Source organism: Belonocnema kinseyi, chromosome 6, assembly GCF_010883055.1.
Source record: "Belonocnema kinseyi isolate 2016_QV_RU_SX_M_011 chromosome 6, B_treatae_v1, whole genome shotgun sequence".
Classification (NCBI taxonomy): domain Eukaryota; kingdom Metazoa; phylum Arthropoda; class Insecta; order Hymenoptera; family Cynipidae; genus Belonocnema; species Belonocnema kinseyi.
The window spans coordinates 20,885,090-20,909,571 of record NC_046662.1 but is presented as its reverse complement, the minus strand read 5'-3'; the positions used below and the strand labels follow the sequence as shown (position 1 = coordinate 20,909,571).

The window sequence follows — 24,482 nt, the reverse complement described above, 5'->3', positions numbered from 1 at the left end:
ATTTTCCAAAGTTTCAGCTCGATATTTTATTTATAAAAAAAGTTCTTAGGTTTAAAAAAACATTCAGTGAACTGAAAAAGTGAGGTCGTTAATATAGGTATTCAGCTGTGTCACATGCCCTTAAGGACGTTATGGAATCCACACGCTCAATTTTTGAGATTTTATAGCATTTATGTAATTTAAGGAACTCAGCGAATTCACGGAATTTAGAATATTCAAGAAATTTGGAAAATTTAAGGAATTTCAGAGCATTGAAAGAGTTCAAAGAATTCTAGGAATTCCATAAATTCAAAATTTTCAAGGAATTCATGGTATTCAAGCAATTGAAGGAATTCAGAATATTTAAGGATTTCAGAGAAGTCAAAAAATTTAGAGAACTTATGAATATTAACGAAATTTAGGATGATTTAGGAATTTAAAGATTTATGGGTAGTTGAGAAAAGAGTTTTTAAGAAATTTAGAGAATCCAGATTTCTCAAGAATTTCAGGGGGTTTAATGCATTCAGGGAATTCGAGTAATTCAGAGAATTTCAGAGCACTAAGGGAATTCCAGGAATTCATTAAATTAAAGGAAATAAGGGATTCAGAATATTCCAGGAATTCTAGGAATTCAGAGAATTTAAAGAATTTCAGGAATTCTGAACATTAATATAATTCAGAAGTCATTGATAAAGGCTTTTTCTTCAATCCAAGTATTTTAAGTCATAAAAAAATGAAATACATATATAACTGAAAAAAGAAAATCAAAGAAACATAATAAGTACGCCAAAAATATTGATTTCCAAATTATTAGTTCCAAATTAATAATTTCCATTTATTGTAGATTATTATTAATTAGTTGAAACAAATGTGTTAGATTACTTTATGAATTTTAAATTTGCAGCCTTTGATATTAGATTGCTAAATATGGAGAAATTTAAAGCTCGTTTTAAAATGTAAGTTTTTTAAAGTCAAGGAATAATGACTAACGAGTTGAACTTTAAAAATTTTTGTTTTTAAAACTATTTTCCAGTACTTTTCTGGGCTTGAAGAAGCAATCTACAGAAGCATAACCGCCTGCAAGCAATTCTCCCAATGCGTTCGCACTGCCTATGGTCCCAATGGAATGAACAAAATGATAATTAACCACCTCGAAAAACTGATTGTCACGAGCGATGCAGCCACAATAATCAAAGAACTCGAAGTCGAACATCCAGCTGCAAAACTGATGGTGATGGCATCCGAGATGCAGGAAGCAGAAGTTGGAGATGGTACCAATTTCGTCGTCATTTTCGCCGGTGCTCTTCTCGAAAATGCTGAAGATCTCCTTCGTTTGGTAAATATACCTTCTACCGGGTGTCTACCTTTCCTGGAAAACCCGGAATTTTCCAGGCATTTTTATATAATCTGAAAAAACCTGGAAATGTCAGGGAATTTTTTCAGGAGTGTGCTTCATTTTTGTTTAATTGCAATATGAAATTGAATAACAATGATTCTAGTTAAAAAATGTTCGTTTTTAATCGAGAATTTAAATCTCTGGTTGAAAATTCTCTCTTGGTTGAAATTAACTGTTTTTGATTTAAAATAAAAATATTTTTATGGTTGAAATTGCTTTCAGAATTCATATTTTTTGTAATGAAAATGTAATAACTTGGTATTAAAAATTAAATTTTGTCGTTGAAAATTAATCTTCTTTGTTTGAAAACTCACAGTTTTAATTAAAAATTCGTCTCTGGTTGCAGAAGTAGCTATTTTATTCATTTTTGTAAATTAATTTTTTTAAACTGAAGATATAATTCTTCCAGTTTAATATTCCATGATTTTAGTAAAAAATTCATCTTTTGTTTCAAAATTAAATTATTCTTATTAAAGATTCAATATTTTAGTTGCAAATTCATCATTTTTATTTTAAATTCGACACTTCCAGTTGAAAATTCATCACTTCCTTTAAAAATGAAACTGTTTTTTTTTAATATTTTTTTTTCTTTTTGTTACCTAAAATTGTAACTATTATAATTGAATATTCCATAATTTTAGTTGAAAATTCATCTCTTTGGTTTAAAATTCAACTCTTTTAGTTAATAATTTATTATTTTGATTGAAACCTAACTTTTTCCACTTAAAAATGTATCATTTTAGTTGAAAATTCATCTTTTGGGTTTAAAATTCGACTATTCCAGGTAAAGCTTTACAATTTTATTTACAAATTCATCTCTGATTGAAACTATAACTGCTTTGTTGAAAATACATTTTTTTAAATGAAAATTTACCTATTAAAGTGGAAAATTGAACTATTTTCTTGAAAATTCGTTAAAAAAATTTTTTTGTGAAGATTTAGATTTTTAACCAAAAAAATTAAATTAGTCTATTTTTGGTTGAAAATGTATCTTTTTTTTTAAGCAACTTCAAATTAATTTTTTAAACTGATAATTTAACTATTCCATTTTTTGTTAAAAATGTATCTTTTCTAGTTCAAAATTCAACCACTTGGATGGAAATTTAACCTTTTCAATTGAAAATCCAATTATCTCGTTGAAAATTCTCGTATTTTGTTATAAAAAATCGATCTTTTTGTATAAAATTATCTTTTTCTCTGAAGGTTAATCTTCTTCTTTAAAAATTCTTCTTTTTAGTTAAAAAATCAAGTATTCCAGTTGAATATTTATCATTTTAGTTAAAAATAAAATAATTCGGTTGAAAGTTAAACTCCTTTGTTAAAAATTAATTTGTTTGTTGAAGGTTTATAGTTACAATAAAAAGTTAATTTCTTTGTTTGAAAAATGACCTATTTGATTGAAATCTTGTTTTTTATTTTGATTTTTTTTGGTTGACAATTATTTTTTCTTTTTAACTGAAAATGTAACTTGAATTTTTTTTGTTTAAAAATGATCATTTTTAGTTGAAAATTCATCATTTTTCATAAAAATGATTCTTCTTTGCATAGATTATTCTTCTTGGTAGAAAATTAATCTTTTTGGTGAAAAATTCAATTATTCTAGTTAATTATTGACAATTTTATTTGAAAATTGATCACTTTATTTGAAAATATAATTTTTTTTTAACTTATTTCATAATTTTAGATGAAAATCGATCTTTTTGGTTGCTTATTATTTTTTTAACTTAAATTTTAATTATTTAAGTTTTGGTTGACAATTGATCTTTTTTGTTTACTAATAATTGATTTTTTTGTTTGAAAATTGAACAATTTCAGTTAAAAATTCATTGTTTTAGTTGAAAACTCTTATGCTCGGTTTAAAATACATTTTTTAAAAACTAAAATTGTTACTATTCCATTTTAGGTTCAAAATGAATATTTTTATTTAAAATTGAACCTTCTTGTTTAAAAACAGTTCATAATTTTATTTGAAAATTTATCACTTTGGTTGAAAATTCAACTTTTTCTTTTAAATCTGTCTTTTGTTGTTTTTGAAAGTTGATATTTTTTATTTAGAAAATGTAGGTGCTTGGTTCAAAATTCATTTATTTTGCAATTTTTTGCTGTTTTGTGTTAAAGGCTGTTTATAATGAACGTTAAGAATAAAAATAAATGCTTACATGTCGCGGAAAATATGAATATGTTACTTTGAATTGACCGGAAAAAATTTTAAAAAACTTCACCGGAAAATGACCGGGAATTTAAAATTGTCCGCTGAATCGCCACTCTGGAAATGTTTGATTAATTTCTGTAAATCTTGACGAAGGATTCTAAGCACACTTAAGTTAAAATAATTCAGATTAAAATTGTTTATTTAACAGTAGTTATTTACAGGTTTAGTTTTTCCTTTCTATTTAGGAAAAAGTTACAATTCTTATTTAATCCTAATGACCAAGGCCTCATTTTATTCTCCGAAGGATTCTCTAAATTTCTGTTTGGGTGGATTTTATTTTTAAAAATTAATTTAGAAATCATACAGTTATTATTGTCATAAACAATGATAGTTTAAATGTTAATTAACACCGCTAAAAGAGAACTGTAGAAAATCCTTCAAAGAATAAAATGAAACCTTCATCATTAGGATTAAATAAGAATTGTAATCTTTCCCTGAAGAGAAAGCAAAAAATAAAACTCTGAATAACTATTGTTAATTGAACAATTTTATCCTTAAAGGGCGCACTTCCGTAAAATTACATAAAGAGCATACTGGGTGTTAAGCACCCAAGGATATTCAAACGTGTGCTGTGTCGACGGTATTGGATAGTTTTTTACACGAATATCGATTAATTATGTTTAATTCATGTAGTTTAAGGAGAAAAAGGTTTCATAACAGTTTTTGAAATTTAAAGCAGTTCAAAAAATTCTTTTTGGAAAAAAATTAAAAAATGGTACTTCTTTCACTCTAAAGTTCATAACTTTTTAAAGTTTTTGATATTTTTACTGAAAATTTTACTTAAATACTTCCGAGATAAGGCGCTTCAAAAATAACATTAGTCTTATAGTGTTCGTTCCAAAAAAGGTATTTATTCGAAAAAATAAAAGCTTCAATTCAATGAAAAATGAAACACCATACTTTGCGTGATTAAACGATTTTATTGATCTTAAACTGCATACAAAAATTATAAAAATCAAAATTATATGAAAATGACATAGAAAAATAGATTTTCATGTCATTTGTTAATTCGGTGCCATATGTTCCATTTTCTTGAATTTGGCACATTTTTTTTTTAAAGCGCAAATAAGTGGCTGGGTCATTTACACCCAGTATGCCCTTTAAGGATTAACTTAAATCCATTTCTTTCTGCAGGGAATCACCACATCCGAAATCGTAGAAGGCTACGAAACCGCTCTGAATAAGGCTCTGGAAATCCTGGCCACACAGGTCGTGCACGAAGTCAAAGACTTCCGTAACGTTGAACAAATAAAATCCGGCATCAGAACGTCGGTGATGAGCAAACAGTACGGCCGGGAAGATCTTCTCGCCGACCTTATTTCTCAAGCCTGCATTTCCTCACTCACGGAAAAATCCAACTTTAATGTCGACAATGTCAGGGTCTGCAAAATCCTTGGTTGTGGAATCCAATCCTCGCAGGTTGTGCAGGGAATGGTTTTCAAGCGAGTTGTCGAAGGTGATGTGACGAAGAAAGCGAACGCAAAAATTGTCGTTTATACTTGTCCGGTGGACATCACTCCCACGGAAACGAAAGGCACTGTGCTAATCAAATCGGCTGATGAGCTTCTGAACTTCTCCCGAGGCGAAGAGTCGATGCTTGAGGCACAGATCAAATCGATTGCCGACAGTGGAGCTGATGTTATTGTTTCTGGAGGCAAATTTGGTGATATGGCGCTTCACTACATCAACAAGTACAACTTGATGGCGGTTCGTCTGCCTAGCAAATTTGATATTAGGAGACTCTGTAAGGCTGTTGGAGCTACGGCACTTACGAAACTGGTGATTATTTATTTACTTTTTTTTTTTTAATTTAGTATTCCAGAAATCCTGGAATTGTCAGGGAATTTTTATGCATCTGGAAAACCTGGAAATATCAAGGAATTCTATTTAAAGTTAGGGAATTTTTTTGAGAAAATGCCTAATTTTTTTTAATTGCAATATTAACCCTTTGCGGCATGGTGGGAATACCGTATTCCCACCTTTTTTCATATCATTTTTTGTGATTTCAGAGTATTTTTTATTGGATTTTACACAGGTTTTTTTTTTAAATTCATGGTCGCATGATGATAGAAAATTGAAATTTTTGTGCGAAGGGTCTACATTTTTAAAATAATTTGTTAATACTTATGAACAAAGATGAAAAAAGCCTTTTTTGTTGAAAAAAATTCATTTTTGAAAAAACTTTTCATTATATTCTTATGAAAATGGTTGCTTAAGGGTTTTTTTGGATCGCTGAATACGAATCTGGACTCAGATTTTGAAAATTCAAAATGGCGGATCCAATATGGCTGCCGAAATTGGGAATATTTTTGGATTTTATCTGAAAATTGGTATACAGGGGTTATTGGGGTCAGTGATCACGAATATGAACTCAGATTTTAGAAATTTAAAATGGTGGATCCAAGCTGGTACCCGAAACTTGGAATATTTTTGTATTTTTTTCTGAAAATTGGTATAAAGAGGTTTTTTGGATCGCTGAATACGAATCTGGACTTAGATTTTGAAAATTCAAAATGACGGATACAATATGGCGGTCAAAATAATAAAGTTTTCCGGATTAAAAAAAAATTAGTGTACAAGGATTTTTGGAGTCACTGATCACGAATCTGAATTTAGATTTTGAAAATTCAGAAAATTGGTACTAATCCATGTTATAGGTGAGTAGGTGTATATTTTTTCAAACCTTAATATTCTAAATATTTGTCATTTTAAATGCAGATTCATGATCAGCGACCCCCTGCCTGTGCCAACTTTCAAAAACAATTTAGAAATATTTTGAATTTTTGCCCGCCATTTTGAATGTCCAAAATCTAAGTTCAAATTCGTGATCAGAGATACCAAAAACCCCTGTAAACCAATTTTCAAAATAAAAAATTCCAAATTTTGGCCGCCATATTGGATTCACAAATTTGAATTTTCTAAATCTGAGTTCAAATTCGTGATCAATGATCCCAAAAACTCCCGTATACCAATTTTCAGAAAAAATAAAAAATATGCCAAATTTTAGCCGCCATATTGGATCCGCCATTTTGAATTTGCGAAATCTGAGTTCAGATTCGTAATCAGCGACCCCAAAAACCCCTATGTACCAATTTTCATGAAAACTCGTTTCCCTGAAAAATGTATGCCGGAAAGGGTTAAATTGAATAAAAAAGATTCCTCACTTGTAAAAGTAAGTTTATATTACTGTATTTAGCTATTTTGTTAAAAATTAATTTTTTTCGGATGAAAATTTAATTATTCCACTTGCAGTTTTGAATATTTTGTTGAAAATTTGATTCTTTTATTTTTTTAACATTAATTTTTTATACTGAAAATTTAACTATTCAATATTTGGTTAAAAATGTTAACTCTTTTAGTAGAAGTTAATCTTCTGAGTTGAAAATTAATCTTTTTGCTGGAAATTTAATTCTAGTTAAATACTCATCGTTTTCGTTGAAAATTCATCAAGGTGTCCAGTGACCTTGAAAACCTGGAACTCTCCTTCAATTTTGTTTAAACCTTGAGTACCTGGAAATCTCCTTGATTTTTTCACGAAAACCTTGAATTTTATTTATTCTTTTTTTTTTTCTTTTAAAACAGTAATTCTATCGAAATGCGAAGAGTAATTTAAATCTTTTAGTCTATTATGAAAGAAACATCTCGTTTAGAAAAAATCTTGCTGCTGAAAATTTTTTTATTCGTCAAGATATAATTTATCTTTTGTTTATTACAGAATAAATCAAGATATTTCAAGGCACTTTATACGGATTTTTCGAGGGGTTGACCCTCGATTTTTGAGTGTACAACAGATTTCAAATCTTACAAAATATTTCTAAAGATTTCAAAAGATTTTAAACATTTCAAAATATTTTAAATATCTTTAAAATTTCATGAAGATTTCACGGAATTTAACGATTTAAAAAAGTCGCGCATGCCAGATTTCAATAAAGATTTCATAAAGATTTTAAAACTTTAAAGATTTAAAGGATTTCAAAGATTTCAAAAAGGGTACAGTACACCAGATTTCAAAGATTTCAAAAATTTGAAACGATTTCAAGAGGTTTTAAAACATTTTAGAAGATTTCAAAATATTTCAAATAATTCAATGATTCCAACGAATACAAAAGATTTTCCAAACAAAGATTCAAGAAAGATTTTATAAACATTTCAAAATATTTCACAAAGATTACAAGGATTTCAAACAAAGATTTTAAAACTTTCAAAAGGTTTTAAATAACTTCGAAATTTTTTAGGAGATGTCAAATGATTTTACAAAATTTTCAAAGATTTCAAACGATTACGAAGATTAAGAAAACATTTCAAAAATATTTCAAAGATTTTATAAAAATTAAAAAAAATTTCACAAGTTTTTCGTAGATTTCAAAGCTTTCAAGGACTTAAAAGATTTCAACAAGTATAGTACAACAGATTTCAAAGATTTAAAAAAATTTCAAATATTTTAAACTATATAAAAATTTTCTATAAGATTTTAAACTTAGAGAAGATTTCACAATTTCTTTAAAGAGTTCATAAGGATTTCAAAAGATTTAAAGAATTTCAAAACATTTAAAAGCTTTTTAATGATTTCAAAATCTTTCAACAAATTTGAGAAGATTTGAAAAGATTTTAATAATTTCAAACGAACAGAAAAGATTTTACAAACAAACATCAAAGATAGAGATCACAAAGATTTCAAAAATTTTAAAGATTTTACAAAAGCTTTGAAAAATGCCAAAAGGTTTCACCGAAATTTCAAGCTTTCACTAAGGTTTTTTTCACAAAGAGTTCAATGATTTCAAAGACATTACAAAGATTTAGAAATATTTCTAAAGATTACACAAAGACATACATTTACATGTATGACAAACGTTTATTTCATTATTTGATGTAAAAAAAGGCGACCTGGAAAATTTTGATCTCTTGACCTGGAAAACCTGGAGAAGACCTTGAATTTTGTTCCTATGAATGGCCAGACATCCTGTTTATGTTTTTGGTTTCAAAGTCAACTATTCCAGTTGAAGATTCATCATTTTATTTGAAAATTCATCACTTTGTTTGAAAATTTAACTAGTTTTTTGAAAATTAGTTTTTTTTTTTTTGAAAATTAGTTCTTTTTGCCGGAAGATGCATCTATTCCAATTGAAAATGACATCATTTTAGTCAAAAATTCAACGATTTGGTTGAAAATTGGTCTTTTTCTAGTTGATAATTCAAATATTCTATTGAAAATTCATGTATTTTGTTGAAAAATCATTGTCGTGGTAGAAAATTTATCTTTTTAGTTAAAAATTCAAGTATTCCAGTTAAATATTCATGATTCTAGTTGAAAATTCATATTTTTGTTTAAAAATAAGACTACTTCGTTCAAAGTTAAATTAAATTTGTTTTAAAATAAATCTGCTTTTTATCGTGGAAAATTTTTTTCAACTGAAAATGTAACTTATATTTTTGGTTGAAACCTGATCTTTTTTTAGTTAAAAATTGAGCTAATTTTTCGAAAATCGATCTTTTTTAGTTAAAAATTGAACTATTTGATTACGAATTAATTTGTTATTTGAAAAAATCACCTTATTTGTAGAAAATTAAACTATTTGGTTAAAAATTCATCTATTTATTTGAAAATTCAATTTTTTACAATTTGTTACATTAATTTTATCCATTTTAAGTATAAGTAGAAAAAATAAAAATTTATTTTAATTATTATTCAAATGCATGGACTTTAGAGACAAATTCAAGAAATTATCAATTATATTTTTAGTATTATTTGAGTATTTAATTAATCTATCCTGCTACAATATTTAAGAATATCTTGTAATATTGATTGAATTCCTAGGGAAAAAATATTTTTTATAATAAAATCGTGAAATTGTATACATACATATTCCGATTCAATTGTTTTAAAATGTGCGAAGTATTTGAATAGCCCCATGCTATGAAAAATTATATCTGGACAAAACTTTAGATACCTAGAAAAAACCTGGAATTGTCAGGGATTTTTTTCCCCGAGATTCAGTGATCGGGATTTTTCACAAATTTTGAAATCCGATGTAAACTGCTCGTACATTATTGTTTATCTGAAATTGTAAATATATATTTTTTTATCAGAGAGAAAGATTTACGATTTAAAATTAAACTGAAAAAACCGTAATTATGATTTGTGACAAACAGAGGTGACAGTCCGTCCAACTTTCTTTTTTATTTAATGCCTCTTTTTTCCCCCTTCAATTTCAAAATTTTAAGAATCATAAATACTGTATGTTGAATTCTCACTTAAAACACTGATTTTTCAACGAAGAGTATTAATTTTTTACCGCAAAAGACGAATTTTCAAATAAAATTATGAATCTTTAACAACTATAAATTTTTAACGAAGTGTATCAACTTTTAACGAAGCAGTTTAATTTTCAACCAAAAAAGACGAATTTTTGTTGAAACAGTTTAATTTTCAAGAATAAAATATGAATTGTCTAAAAAATTAATGTTTAGTCAAATCATTGGTTTTTTTTTTTTACACAAAAAGACGAAGTTTCAACAAATTAGTTACATTTTCAACCGAAGAGATGAATTTTCAACTCAAGTTATTTATCTTCAACAACAAAAATGATTTTTCAAGCCAAAAATACGACTTTTTTACAAAACAGTTAAATTTTCACCAATAAAATTTATAAGGGATTTAAAGCTCTCTAGAAGTGAGGTATTTTATAGGGTTTAAAAGATTTGAAGATATTTGAAATTATTTTTTTGAATAAGCCCTAAATTCTTTGGAATTCTTTTGATTTTTCAGTTTACTTGATGAATTCTTATAAATTAACTGAATATTACTTAATTGAATGGATTAAAAAAAAAAATTTAATTATGGACTTTTAACAAATTATTTTAAGTTATTTAAAAAAATTACAGACATTTTTAACTGATTTGACCAGAAGTGAGGGATTTCTCAGGATTTCAAAGATTAGAAGAGATTTTCAAATCTTTTTGACAATTTTGTTTGGAATGCGCCCTGAATTCTTATTAATTTATTCTGAACTCTTTTAAATACTTTGGAATTCTTATAAATTCTCTCGATTTTACTCAATTCAGTGGATTGAAAAAATGATTTTTTCAATTCATCGTGAAGTTTTGTAAACTCACCTTAAATTCGTAGGCATTTCATCAAATTCTTTTGAATGCCATTTTTTTTAACTCATTTCAGAGTTACTGAATTCAAAGAATTTTTGCATATTTTAAAATTATTTTCAATTAACTTACTGGCTTCTTAAATTTAGCTTAATTTTGTAATGAACTTCATCGAATTCTTCTTAATTCCCTTAAATTATTTGAAAATCCACTCAAAATTTACTGTAATAAATTGCAGTCACTTTTTTTTGTCAAAAATGAGTAGAGTTTCAAAGATTTGAAGTTTTTTAAATTTTTTAATTCACCCTGAATTTTTATTAATATATTCTGAATTCTTTTACATTCTTAGGAATTTTGTTTAATTTAACTTGAATTCGTTTAAATTTACTCAACTCTACTTAATTCAATGGATTTTTTTATTTTCAAATTATTTTCACTTCACTTGACAATTTCTTTTATTCAGCTTGATTTTTTTTTTATTTTCATCGAATTCTTCTCAATTCCCTTTATTTAAATTTGTCATTTAAATATATTTTAATTATTTAATTATTAATTGTGTTTTAATTATTCATTATTATTACTCAAATAAATAGATTTTTTCGATTAAAAAATTTTTTAATTCACTTAAATTCTTCTGAATTGTTTTGTAGTCATTAATCACTTTTTTTTGTTAGAAATTAGTACAGGTTTAAATATTCGAAATTTTGTTTGAAATTCACACTGAAATCATATTAATATACCTTCGATTATTTTAAATTCTCCGGAATTCTTTTGATTTTTTAAAAATTTACTTTAATTCTTCTAAATTTAATAAATTTAATTTAATTGAATATCTTTATATTTTTAAAAGTTTTCATGTAATTGATCCTCAAAACTTTTAACCTCACCTTGAATTCTCAGGCATTTCATCAAACTCCTTTAAATTCCCTTGCACTTTTCTAATCTCATTTAAATATTACTGAATTCAATGAATTTTGTTCATATTTTTAAATTGTTTTCAATTCATTTAGCTTTTTTTAATTCATCTTGAACTTTCATGAATTTCGTCGAATTCTTCTCGTTTCCCCTAAATTCCTCTAAATTCTTTCTAATTTCACGGAAATCAATCGAATTCTTTTGAATTTAATTTGAATGGATTTGACGTCTTATGAATTTATCCTAAATTTATTTTTACCCATTGCCTGTGTTTATAAAAAACAGCAACTTATATTGTATTAATTATGTGTAAAGAATTTTTCTAAATAATTAACTGAAGAGGGTCACCTTTTTCCGAAATTTCTGCAGTAATTGTTGCAAACTCCTGTTAGAAAAAAAAAACAAGAATCCCACGACCAAATTTGGACCACAACGAACAAACAAAAAGAAAACAAAAACTTTAATCCTATTGTAATCTGAAAAATAAAAAAAGAATAAATTAATTTTCGGTCAAAAATAAAAAAGAGGAAAGAAAAATGAGAAAGCAGTCAACCACATCCCCTTCCTTCTTTTTTTCTTTCGTCTTTTTTATTTTTATTATCATCAAATTACAAGAAAATAACATTCAAAATAAAAGAATAAATAAATAAAATTGCATTACCAACGTTTCTGCACTCGTACAGTACCCTTATTTTATTTATTTTTATATTTTTATTTTGACTATTATTTTATTGTAATTTGATGATAATATAAATCAAAAAGGCGAAAGAAAGAAAAAAAGAAGAAAGGGCATATGGTTGGCTCTTTCCTCTTTTTTATTTTTGTCCGAAAATTAATTAATTTTTTTTATTTTTCAGATTACAATAGGATTTAAATTTTGGTTTTTGTTTGTTGTGGTCCAAATTTAATCTTTGGATACGTGTTTTTTTTTTTTTAAATAGGAGTTTGCATCAATTTGATTATTGGACCTTATATAGAATATTTTTAATTTGGATTTTAATCTAATTTAAATTTCTTAAATTTTGCAGTAATTGTTATCTAATTGTATTAATTTGTACTCGTCGCCATAAATTACAAAAAAAAAAATATATATATTTTTTTACTGCAGATCTCGTGGTTCCGCCTGCTGTCGATTAAAGTTTGCCAGAAATTAAATTGTAAATGTCCTTTCTGATTGACAGGCGCCTCCAACTTCAGAAGAACTGGGTTTCGCAAGTACGATTCACATCGACGAGTTGGGAGACACATCCGTCGTTATTTTCAGCCTCGATGGCAAGGACAGTCGCATTAGCACAATTGTCATTCGTGGATCCACCGAAAATTATATGGACGACATTGAACGTGCCATCGATGATGGTGTCAACACCTACAAGGGAATTACTCGTGACGGACGTTTTGTCTCTGGTGGCGGAGCTGTAGAAGTTGAATTGGCCTTCCAAATCGCTGAATTCGCCAATACTCTGCCAGGCCTTGAACAATATGCAGTGCGTAAATTTGCCACGGCTCTTGAAACATTCCCGAAGACTTTGGCGGAGAACAATGGCTGTCAGCCGTCAGAACTTCTCTCGAAACTTTATGCATCCCACAAGGAAGGAAACAAGGCTTATGGTTTCGATTGCAGTGTGAGTTTTTTTATTTTTTATTATTATTGCGAATTTTTTGCCAATAGGAGTTCAATAACTGGGTCATGTTATTTTAAATACTCACAAATACGAACAAGCCTCAAATGTTCTTTAAACAGGGGAAATAGGGTGATTTTTTAAAGAAATTATCAATCAAATAGTTGAATTTTCAAGCAAAATGGACAAATTTTAATGAAAATATTTGAAGTTTTCATTCAATAGTTGAATTTTCAACCAATTGGTCGAATTGTTAAACAAAAAGATTTAAAAACATTTGCACTTTGAACCAAATAGTTGAATTTTCGAAACAAGAAGGCACAAATATTTAACAAAGTGGTTAAATTATTAACGAAAATGATAAAATTTCAATAAAAGAAATGCTTTTTTTTTAACAAAGAAGTTCAAATTTCAATCAAATAGTTGATTTTTCAATAAAATAAATGGTTGAACTATAGAAAATAGTTGAATATAACCATAAATTGTAACCAAAAAAGATCAAATTTCTACTAAAAAATATCTTTTTAACGTCTATAAAATAGTTGAATTTTGTACTAAAAATATTAATTTTCAACCAAAAATTGCATTTTTAACCAAGTTGTTGAATTTAATTTTAAAATAGAAATTTGAACAAAACAGATGAATTTTCGAGCAATAGATAACTTTTTAACAAAATAGTTTAACTTTAATAAAATACTTACATTTTCAACTAAATTGATGAATCTTCAAGAAATAAAATTAAGTTTTAACAAAGAAATTCAAATGTGAACCAAGTAGTGGAATTTTCAATAAAAATATGAATTCTTAACGCAAAATATAATAGTTAATATTTCAACTAAAAAAGACAAATTTTCAACAAAATAGTTGAATTCTCAATCAAAACAGATTAATTTTTAACCAGACACTTTTAACCAAAGAATGTAAAATTTCTACCGAAATACATGCGTTTTCAACCAAGAAATATTTTTCATTCAAGGGAGAAAAAACATATTAAATTTTTAAGCCAAAAAGGCGAATTTTTGTATGAAACAGTTAAATTTTCTATCCGAAAATATGAATTTTTCACCAAAAGTTGATTTTTAACCAAATAGTTGATTTTTCTACCAAACTAATAGAATTTTCAACGCAAAATACGAATGTTTAGCAAAACCTTTGAATTTTTAAGCCAAAAAGACGATTTTTCTACATAAAAAAAGATGAATTTCCAATCCGAAAATATGAGTTTCCAACAAAAAATTAATTTTTATCCAAATAGTTGAAATTCACACATAAAACTAGCACCTCTCTAAACAAAATGGAAGTTACATTAGCAATTATAAAAATATATTATCCAACAAAAAAATAATGATTTTGTAACCAAAAACGATTTTTTGACAAAACAGTTAAATTTTTAGTTTAAATAATAAATTTTTAACAACAAAAACAATTTCCAACTAAAATTATGAGTTAACTACAAAATTGTAACTGTAATAGTTGAGTTTTCGACATAAAAGTTAAATTTTTAGTTAAAATAATTAATTTTCAACAACAAAAAATAAACGAATTTTCAACTAAAGTTATGTAAATTCAACAAGAAAAAAAATAGTTTTTAACAAAGTAGTTAAACTTTTAACCAAGTAGTTAAATTTCAAACCAAAGAAGATGAATCCGTAATGAAAAATGTAATAGATAAACTTTCATTAAACAAACAAAAGAAAAAGAATTTTCGACGAAAAAAAAGTAAATCTTTAACAAAAATTGAAAGCCATCAATTTTTCACCTAAAATTGGATTATTTCAATTTTCAGTAGAGAAAAATAATTTTCAACTTTAAAAAAATGCAAAAAATGGTTAAATCTTCAACCAAATAGTCGAATTTTTAATCAAAATAGGTGAATTCTGGACCAAAAGTATAATAGCCGACTTTTAAATTAAAAGAAATTAAGTTTCAACGAAAATTAGTTGGATTTTCTTTTTGGGTTCTACTAATTCAGTTCGCATTTAAGAGAAAAAGGAAAAGTTTCCTGAAAAACGGTGGGAAAGAGGAACTCTTTAAAAACTAGTATCGAGGCAAATATTAAAACAAGGGAAAGAGTGAAGTCTAAATTTAGATGTTTCTCTAGAAAAATAAAATGACTAATTTTCATTTTATCAAAAATGAAAAAAACTGTTATTCACATTTTTATTTCAAATTTAAGAAATTTAAATTAGATTAAAATAAAATTTAAAATCCTGTTTAACGTCCAACCACCATAACAATTTGAGGCGGTAGGAACAGCAACGAAACCTTGCTTTCTTATTTTTTCTTGTTGTCCAAATCTTTTTTCGAATTACAATAGGAACATTTTAACCCGTTAAGGACCAAACGTCCGTTTTTCCAACCCTGTTTTCAGTAAGATTTTCTGATATCGAATCGATTGTTAAAAAAAAATTCAAAACAATGAATTCTAATGTAAATTTTTCTATTGGAAATGGTTGAACTGCGATGCGCCACCTGGTTACAAAAATTAGAACTAGAAAGAATAGGCACGATTTTAAAGATGCATTTTAATTTGTGCATAAAAGTGTTTTAACCATTTTTTTGTGGAATTTAAAGTATTTATTGGATAATAAAAATAAGTCTTTATCGAAAACAAAATGTTTTAGTTGATATTTACGTATTATACAGTGAAAACTACACTTTTTGACAAAAATATTTTTCTAAAAAAAAAAACCATTATTCTTCTCTTTATTGTGATTTTTAAAAGATTATTAACTTAAATGGACTTATTTCGAAGCAAAAATAAACTCAAAGTAAATTTGTATTAATTTATAAATTAAATATTTTCTATTTAAAAATCTGATCTAAAAGTTAGGTTAGACTTCGTATTAAAATTCCAGTCGTCTATTATTCGTATTCTTGGCATAATATGGATAAAATTTGTCGCTACATACATTAATTAAAATTTATGTTATCTTACAATGCATTGAAACTCACATTAAATAATTAAATAATTGTATTTTTTTATAAACATATTTCATAAAAATCTGTTTTTTCACTGTATAAGATAGAAATTCTATTTAAAACTATTTTTTTCTGACGAATATTTGTTTTTAGTATTCAATCGTGGTTTTATACTTCACAAAGCAATCGTAAAAACACTTTTATGCAAAAATTAAAATACATGTTTAACATTGTACCTACTCTTTCTAGTTCTATTTTCTGGCACCCGGTGGCGTAATGGTGGACCACCATTAGAGTTCTTGAATTCCCGATAATTTAAGTTCAGGTTATATAACCGAGAATGGCAGAATGTAGGAGAATTTAAAAGAATTTAATAATTTATGATTTTTAACAATGTTTTTATTGTTCAAGTTATATCATTGGTTGAATATAAATTATTTTCTAGCTCAGACATATTCAGGAATTTAAAATATGCAAAGCAGCAGCTCATTAATTTATTTATATAATACCACGAAGTAGAATAAAAAGACCCTACTCGCGGAAAACTTAGACAATTCTCTGATTTTTCGACTAATTTTTCATTTCAAATCATTAATATTCAAATATCAGAATTTTAATCTTATGATGTTTTTACCATAGAATATTTTATAAACGGAATAAAACAGTGTTTCATATACAAATTTAAAATTTTAAAATGTATTAATTTATTTTTTTTAAAAAGTTTTTTCTACTTTAAAAGATAACTCTTTAACTGGAATTTTCAACAAAATAATTCATTTTTTAACACAATAGTTAAATATTCAACCTAAAAAGACGAATTGCCAACGAAAGAGTGTCATAGTTTATGTTTTAATAAGAAAAGAATGAAATTTAGGCAACAAAGAAAAGAATTTTAAAACCAAAAAGACGATTTTCAAACAAAGATTTTCTACTCAAAAAATGAATAAAAGTTTATCTAAATTATAGAACCTTCAAACCAGAAGATAAATTTTCTTTACAAAAATTCCATTTTCAAACAAAAAATATGACTGTTCAACAAAAAATTAATTTTCCGCAAAACTGATGCATTTTTAAGCAAAAAAAAAAGGAAATTTCAAACAAAAAAATTACTTTCTACTACAACAAAAAGGCTAATTTTTAACTAAAAAATATCAATCTTAAAAAAATGGAAAAGTTACGTAACTTTTCAACTTAAAATATAAATCTTTAACAAAAAAAGCGATTTTTTAACAAGGCGATTCAACCAAATGTTTTAAACAAATTAGTTGAATTATTAAGCATAGAAGGACGATTGTTTACCAAAAAGTTGCATTTTCATACAAAAAATAAAATTTCTTCTATAACAGATGAAGTTTCAAATCAAAAAGATAAATTTTCGAAACAAATTGTTGAATCAGTTTTTTGTTGAAAAAGATTTTAGTCGAGTTTTCACGATCAAATTATGAATTTTTTTAACAAGAAATAATTTTCTACAAAAAAAAATTGAATTTTTAATCCAAAAATACGAATTTTTAACCGAAACGGATGACTTTTCAACAGAATATTTGAACTCTTTGGCAAATAGTTGTATTTTTATCAAAAAATATGAAATTTATCTCAAAGCAGAAGAATTTTTAATTACAAAAAAAGTTGAGTTTTCATCCAAAAAAGATTCCAGTTAACTCAGTAACATTAAAAATTGAATTTTTGCAAACAAAAAATAAGTTTCTGCAAAAAAAATAAAATTTTCAATCGAAAAAGACGAATTTTTTTAACCAAAAGGATGAATTTTTAACAAAATATTTAAATTCTCTACTAAATAGTTGCATTTTATCCAAAATATCAATTTTTTTACTAAAACTGATGAATTTGTAATAAAAAACAACTTTTTTTTGTAAGTGAAACTTTCATCCAGAAACTATTTCATTTCATTTTTCAACACGAAAATATAAATTTTAAACAAAAAATAATTTTTTTACGGAATAGTCAAGTTTTAAAGAAAATATTATAATAGCCTTAATTTCTAACTGAATAAGTGCATTTTTATCAAAAAAGATTTGATTTCTGCTAAAACAGGTAAACTTTAAAATAAAAAAGACAAACTTTAAAAAAAAAATTCAAACTGAAATAGTTATATTCGTTTATTTAACAAAAAATATGAATGTCTCATGCCATCAAATCATTATTTGATTATTTTTGTCTCGAATTTTTGAATATGTACCACTAAAAAGTGAAATTCCTGCATTCATGGGGACCCTAAGCTTTAAAATCTAGATTAGTTTTCCTAATGTTTTTTTCCCCTCTTGAATTTTAGAAAACTGACGTATAGATGTTGAAGCATAGGGTCTATAGACGCAAGAATTTCACTTTTTAGATGTATATCTTCATAAATTCGAGACCAAAATAATAAAATAAAGATTTGCTGCGATGAAAAATTCCTATTTTTTGTTAAATTAATATAATTATTTTGTTTTGAATTTGGTTGAAATTCTGATGACGTATTTTGGAAGTTCAGGAAGTGGTTGTCCAAATTTTGTCATTGGATTATTGCATTTATATTTTCCATGTGTGACTTAGTTTTTGAACAGTCCATAGTTTATCAACGTGCTTGAATTATAATTAATTTTAAATAATTTTAGGAAGGAACTGGTGAAATGGTTGATACCGTGAAGGCTGGAATCATGGACCTGTTTTTGACGAAGCAGTGGGCATTGAAATATGCGGTAAATGCAGCCTGCACAATTCTCAAAATCGACCAGATAATCATGGCGAAACGAGCTGGAGGACCGAAGCCACGTGCTGGCGGTGGCCACAATAGTGACGACGAATAGATTGTGCGGCGTAAAGTATTTTAATTTCGAATTGCTTAAAGCATTTTTTACGTTCAAGTGTTAAGATCGTTATTAATTCTAAGGTTGACAGAAAATGTTTGCAACGTTTTTCTGAGCCTTCATCTCACACGCAATTTTTAGAGTTCTAATTCATCGTAAAAAAGCAGGAGCTTTTTGTAGTTTAAGGACGTTTTGAACTTGCATCGCTAACATCGTTTTATCGTAATCCATTTGCGTTGATTCCGAAACCTCATTTGTACGAACACAATTTTGCAAAATGAATACTTTTTATGAGATTGTTGTGTTTTTTATTTTATTTAAACCTTTATTTTATAGTAACTAGCTTCGTGAATCGCGTTAAAGTTGTTTAATACTTAAATTCGAGCAGCAATTCGATTTTAGGCAGGGTGTCTATCGTATCTGGAAAACCTGGAATTGTCAGCGTACTTGATTTTTTTTAATTGTCATGTGAAATTGAATAACAATGATTTTTCATTTATAAAAGTGTCTTTATTATAATTTACTTAACTATTTTATTGAAAATTTGTTGTTTTTTTTAAAATTAATTTGTTGAAAATTTATAATTTTTAGTTGAAAATTCAAGTATCTGCTTGAAAACTCCTGTATTTTGTTGAAAATTCAACAGTTTGCTTGCAATTTTTTCTCTCTCTTGACTAAAAAAATATTTATGATTGCAAAATTTAATATAAGAAGATGAATTTAGAAAGAAAAATATAATATTTGAATTTTTCATGCAATAGTTAAATTTTGAGTTAAAACAAAAATTAATTTTTAATAAAAACATGAATTTTTAACTAAAAATATGAGTCTTCAAATTAAAAAATAACAGTTAAGAAACTAGTTGAACTTTTAAACAAATAGTTAAATACGCAATCAAAGAAGATGAATTCACAGTAAAAAATGTAATAGTTGAATTTTCGATGAAATAGTTACATGTTGGTGTGTGATAATTAATTTTTAACTAAAAACGAATGTTTAAATAAAGTTATAAATGTTCAAGTAAAAAAAAATCTTCAAGAAAGTAATTAATCTTTTAAACAATTAGTTGAATTTCCATCCAAAGAAAATGATCCTTTAGTAGATAAATATTCACGAAAAATTAATTCTTCAGCAAAAAAAAAGAAGAATTTTCTACGGAAATAACAATTCTTTCACAACAAAATTGTAATAGTTGAATTTTCAAATAACAAATATCAATTTTCAACTAAAAACTATCAATTATCACTCAAAATCGGATTAGTTAATTTTTCAGTTAAGAAAATTAATTTCCAACTAAAAAAAACAGTATGAAATGGAATAACAATGATTCATTTATAAAAGTAGTCTTCAATTACTGTATTCAATTATTTTGTTAAAAATTCGTCTTTTTTAAATTAATTTTTTAATTGAAAATTTAACTCATCTATTTTTGGTTGAAAATTAATGATTTTCAGCTTAAAATTCAAGTACCTGCTTGAAAATTCAACAAGCTGCTTGCAATTTCTTCTCTCTTGACTTAAAAATATTTCTTATTTAAAAATTCAATTAAAAAAGAATAAAAAATAAAAAATATAATAGTTATATTTTCGATGAAATAGTTACATGTTGGTGTGTGATAATTAATTTTTAACTAAAAAGGAATTTTTAAATAAAGTTATAAATGGCCAAGTAAAAAAAAAGTTTTAAGAAGGTAATTAATCTTTTAAACAATTAGTTGAATTTCCATCCAAAGAAAATGAATTCCTAATGAAAAATTGAGTAGATAAATATTCACGAATAATTAATTCTTAAACAAAAAAAGAAGAATTTTCAACGAAAATGATGGCTCTTCCACAACAAAATTTAATAGTTGAATTTTCAACAGCTATCAATTTTCTGCCAAAATCGTATTAGTATATTTTTCAGTTAAGAAAATTAATTTTCAACTATGAAAAAATCAATATAAAATTGAATAACAATTTTTCTTCATTTATAAAAATAGCATTATATTAATGTATTCAACTAACTATTGAAAATTGATGATTTTTAGTTGGAAATTTAAGTATCTACTTGGAAATTCCTGTATTTTATTGAAACTTCAACAGTTGGTTTGCAATTTTTTCTCTCTTGACTAAAAAATATTTCTCAGTTTAAAATTCCACTCATGTTGAAAAGTAGTCTTTGTTAAATTCGACTGTTTTTTATTAATCTTTTTTGGAATGCAAATTTAATTACATAGTTGAAAGTTAAACTCTTTTGTTAAAAACTAACTTTTGTTGTTGTCAAAGATTTTTAATTTCAACTGAAAATTCATCTTTTTGGTTGAAAAAGCTATTTATTGAAAATTTGCACTTTTTTTATTTCGTTAAAAATTAATTTTTCAACTGAAAATATAACTATTTCAGTTGAATATTATAATATTGTTCTTAAAAATTCATCTCTTTGGTTGAACATACATTTTTTAAACTAAAAATTTAATTATTACATTTTTGGTTGAAAAATTACTGTTTTCAGTTTAAAATTCGTCTTTTTTGGTATATTGGTATATTTGGTATATCTTCTTGCTCAAACATGTATCTTTTTATTCAAAATTCAATTATTCTAGTTGATTCATTGTGTAAAGTGAAAATTAATATTTTTTGTTTAAAATTCAACTTTTCCAATAAAAAATTCGTCATCCGCCCGAAAACACGATCACACTCGAAAAAATGAATGGATCAAATCGACTTCTTTAACCATCTTTTTTTGGATAAAAATTCAAAAAGTTTGAGCTTTTAAAAAAATGTTGGGACTATTTTTTTTTCGATTAAAATAGAAAAGGAAATAAGCCGAGAATAAAAAATGTAAGCCAAACCAACGCACGATATGAAAAAAAGTCAAAAAAATAAAAACATTGCTTTTTTACAAATCTACGCGATAATCATAATAACTTTTTGTATATTCTTGAAAAATCCAAATTTTAATTGCACAACAAATAATGAAAAATAAAAAATTCCATTTTGTGGTCACCTATGCAAGATACGAAAAAAGATTAATAAACAAAAATTGTGATTCCAAAAAAGATCTACAAATTTGTTAAGAATCATTTCTTGATAAGAAGTATAGTTTTTGTTTTAATTGATAAATATACAATTTAAAGTAAAAAAATAACATTTTTGGAAACACGACACATGAAAAAAAAATTAACAAAAATTGTGCACCTAAAACACATCTACAAATTTTTTATGAATCACTTTTCATTAGAAATCGTTGTTTTTGTTTTAATCATAAAAATGGCATTGAAAATAAAAATAAAAAATTTTTGGAAAAACGGCAAAAGGCACGAAAACAAATTGTTAAACAGAAGTTGTTCATCCAAAAAAGAGATACAAATTTATTATAACTTATTACGTTCTTATTATTTATGATTGAGAAAGTATTAGAATTATCCGAAATTTGACACATTTTTCAATTGGACTCATCATTTTATTTTTATTTATCGAAAGTAGTTTGCAGAAAATCGAAAATTCCAATATTACTAGAGAAAAAAAGCTAAAAGAAGACCTTTATTGCTTGAGAATTCAGGTATTTTGTTGAAAAATCGTCTTTTACATTCGAAAATTAATCTTTTTGGTTCAAATTTTAACTATCTAGTTAAAAACGTTGTTGAAAATCCAATATTTTTAGTCAAAAATTTCTGAATTTAAATTTGAAGCGGGTTAAAACTAAAATTGAATTTAATATAGTACTCAATAATGTGTGGTAAAATTAATATTTTACCTAAATATGCACTCACTTTTAAGTTTTAGTGTTATTTAATTATTTAATTATTCGATAGTGGTATATTTAAAAATATCTCGTAATATACATTTTCAGATCTTTTTAAATTTTCCAGGATTTGAGTAGACACCGTATTAGGAATGTAGTGAGAAATATCAAAAAGATTTTTGAAGATTTGAGATATTTCCAAAAAGAATCAAGAAAATGTTGAAGAAAATTCTATTATTTTACAGCATTTTACAAAATTTAGATATTTAGAACTTTGGAAGAAATATATATTTGTTTATTTTTGGAAATCACAGCTTTTAAATATTTTCAATCTCTTAAAAAATTCCTAAATATCATTTAACCGAACTAAAATTATTACTAAAATGTTGAGTAATGTTTCAAAATATAAAAAATTGATTTTAAATCTTGAAGATTTTTTTCGAAATAAAATATCCGACATTGCGAAATTACCAAACAGGGAAATTCCCTAATTTAAAAAATTTGAAAATTGTCAAATAATAAATCAAATAAAGTACTTTTATTTAACAGGCATATTTTTTATTTAATTATTTATTCATTATTTAAACAATTTTGTATTTGTTTAGTTTCGGGAATTCTCAAATTCGGTAATATTATAAACTGTTAGGAACTTTATTATTTCGGAATTTCACCGTGTCGAGAATTTGATTTTTCGTTTTTCTTAGTGGTCTCATTTTTATCAATCTTTTAAACTCTTTTTGACTTTTCTGACAAATTAATTTTTTAAACCAAAAAAAAATAATTTAAAATTTTGTTTTTAATTTTTGGAAATTTCTTTTACTTTTAAATTATTTTTGAAATTGTTTCTTAAGTTCTAAATATCGGTAATCATTATTCATATTTTCTAATTTTTTTCAAATGCTGCAAAATTAAAAAAAAAAAATGACTTAACATTTTTGATATTCTTTTTCAAAAGTTTCGAAAATCTTTTGGAAGGGTTTTAAATATTTTTAAATACACTTTAAAATTTTTGAATAAACTTCCAAATAAAAACCATTAAAAACTTTCCAACGAATCTTTAAAAAAATGGTGTCATGTTTTAAAACCTTCCAAAATTCTTAAAAAGCTTCAAAATTTTATGTAAAAAAATCTTCGAAAATGTACATTTTTGTTAAAAAAATTTGAAATATTTTCAAATTTAAAATTATTTACAAAAAATTAGTTTAAACTACAACATATCTTTTAAAATGTTTCCAATTTTTTCTAACCTTGCAAATTTAACGGACTAGCTTTAAAATATTCTAGATTCTTTTTTGATAATTTAGAAAATCTTTTGAAATTTTTCAAAATCTTTTCAAACATTCTCGTTAAATTATTTGTTCAAAATCCAAAATCATAAAAAATTGTTATTAAATATTTTTGATGTTTTTGTTTAGTTTATTATGTAAAAAGGTCAAAATGATATGAAATATTATGAAAATTTTATGACCTCCGTTTTAAATCTTTCAACATTAAAGTATTTAAAACTGGATTCATTTAAAATAAGCAATCTTGAATTGAAAGCATATATCGTAACATTAAAAAATTTCTTTTTAAATCTTTAAATAATTGAATAAATCTCAATTAAAAGTCTGAATTTATCTATTTTGCAACTTGACAATGACTGTTCCTAAATGTAGGACATTTGAAATTGAACATTTTTCAAACTCTGAATTCTCGAGAATTTTTTATTTCTCTGAATTCCTCGAAATTCTTGAATATTCTCAATTGCCTGAATTCCTTAAGTTTCTCAAGCACTCTCAAATCACTGAAATTCTATAAATTTC

The 24,482-nt window shown here is 25.5% G+C and overlaps 1 protein-coding gene across 1 annotated transcript in view; it reads left to right on the top strand.

The window, feature by feature from the left end:
- The window catches only part of LOC117174491 (T-complex protein 1 subunit theta), a 24,674-nt gene extending 5,427 nt beyond the window's left edge, over nt 1-19,247 (top strand). The window contains exons 2-5 of the mRNA XM_033363651.1: nt 1,013-1,315; nt 4,722-5,366; nt 12,782-13,222; nt 18,760-19,247. Of these exons, the coding sequence (XP_033219542.1) occupies nt 1,013-1,315; nt 4,722-5,366; nt 12,782-13,222; nt 18,760-18,951 (1,581 nt within the window). The 3' untranslated portion in view covers nt 18,952-19,247. The remainder of the gene's footprint in view (nt 1-1,012; nt 1,316-4,721; nt 5,367-12,781; nt 13,223-18,759) is intronic.
- Nucleotides 19,248-24,482: the final 5,235 nt, after the last annotated feature.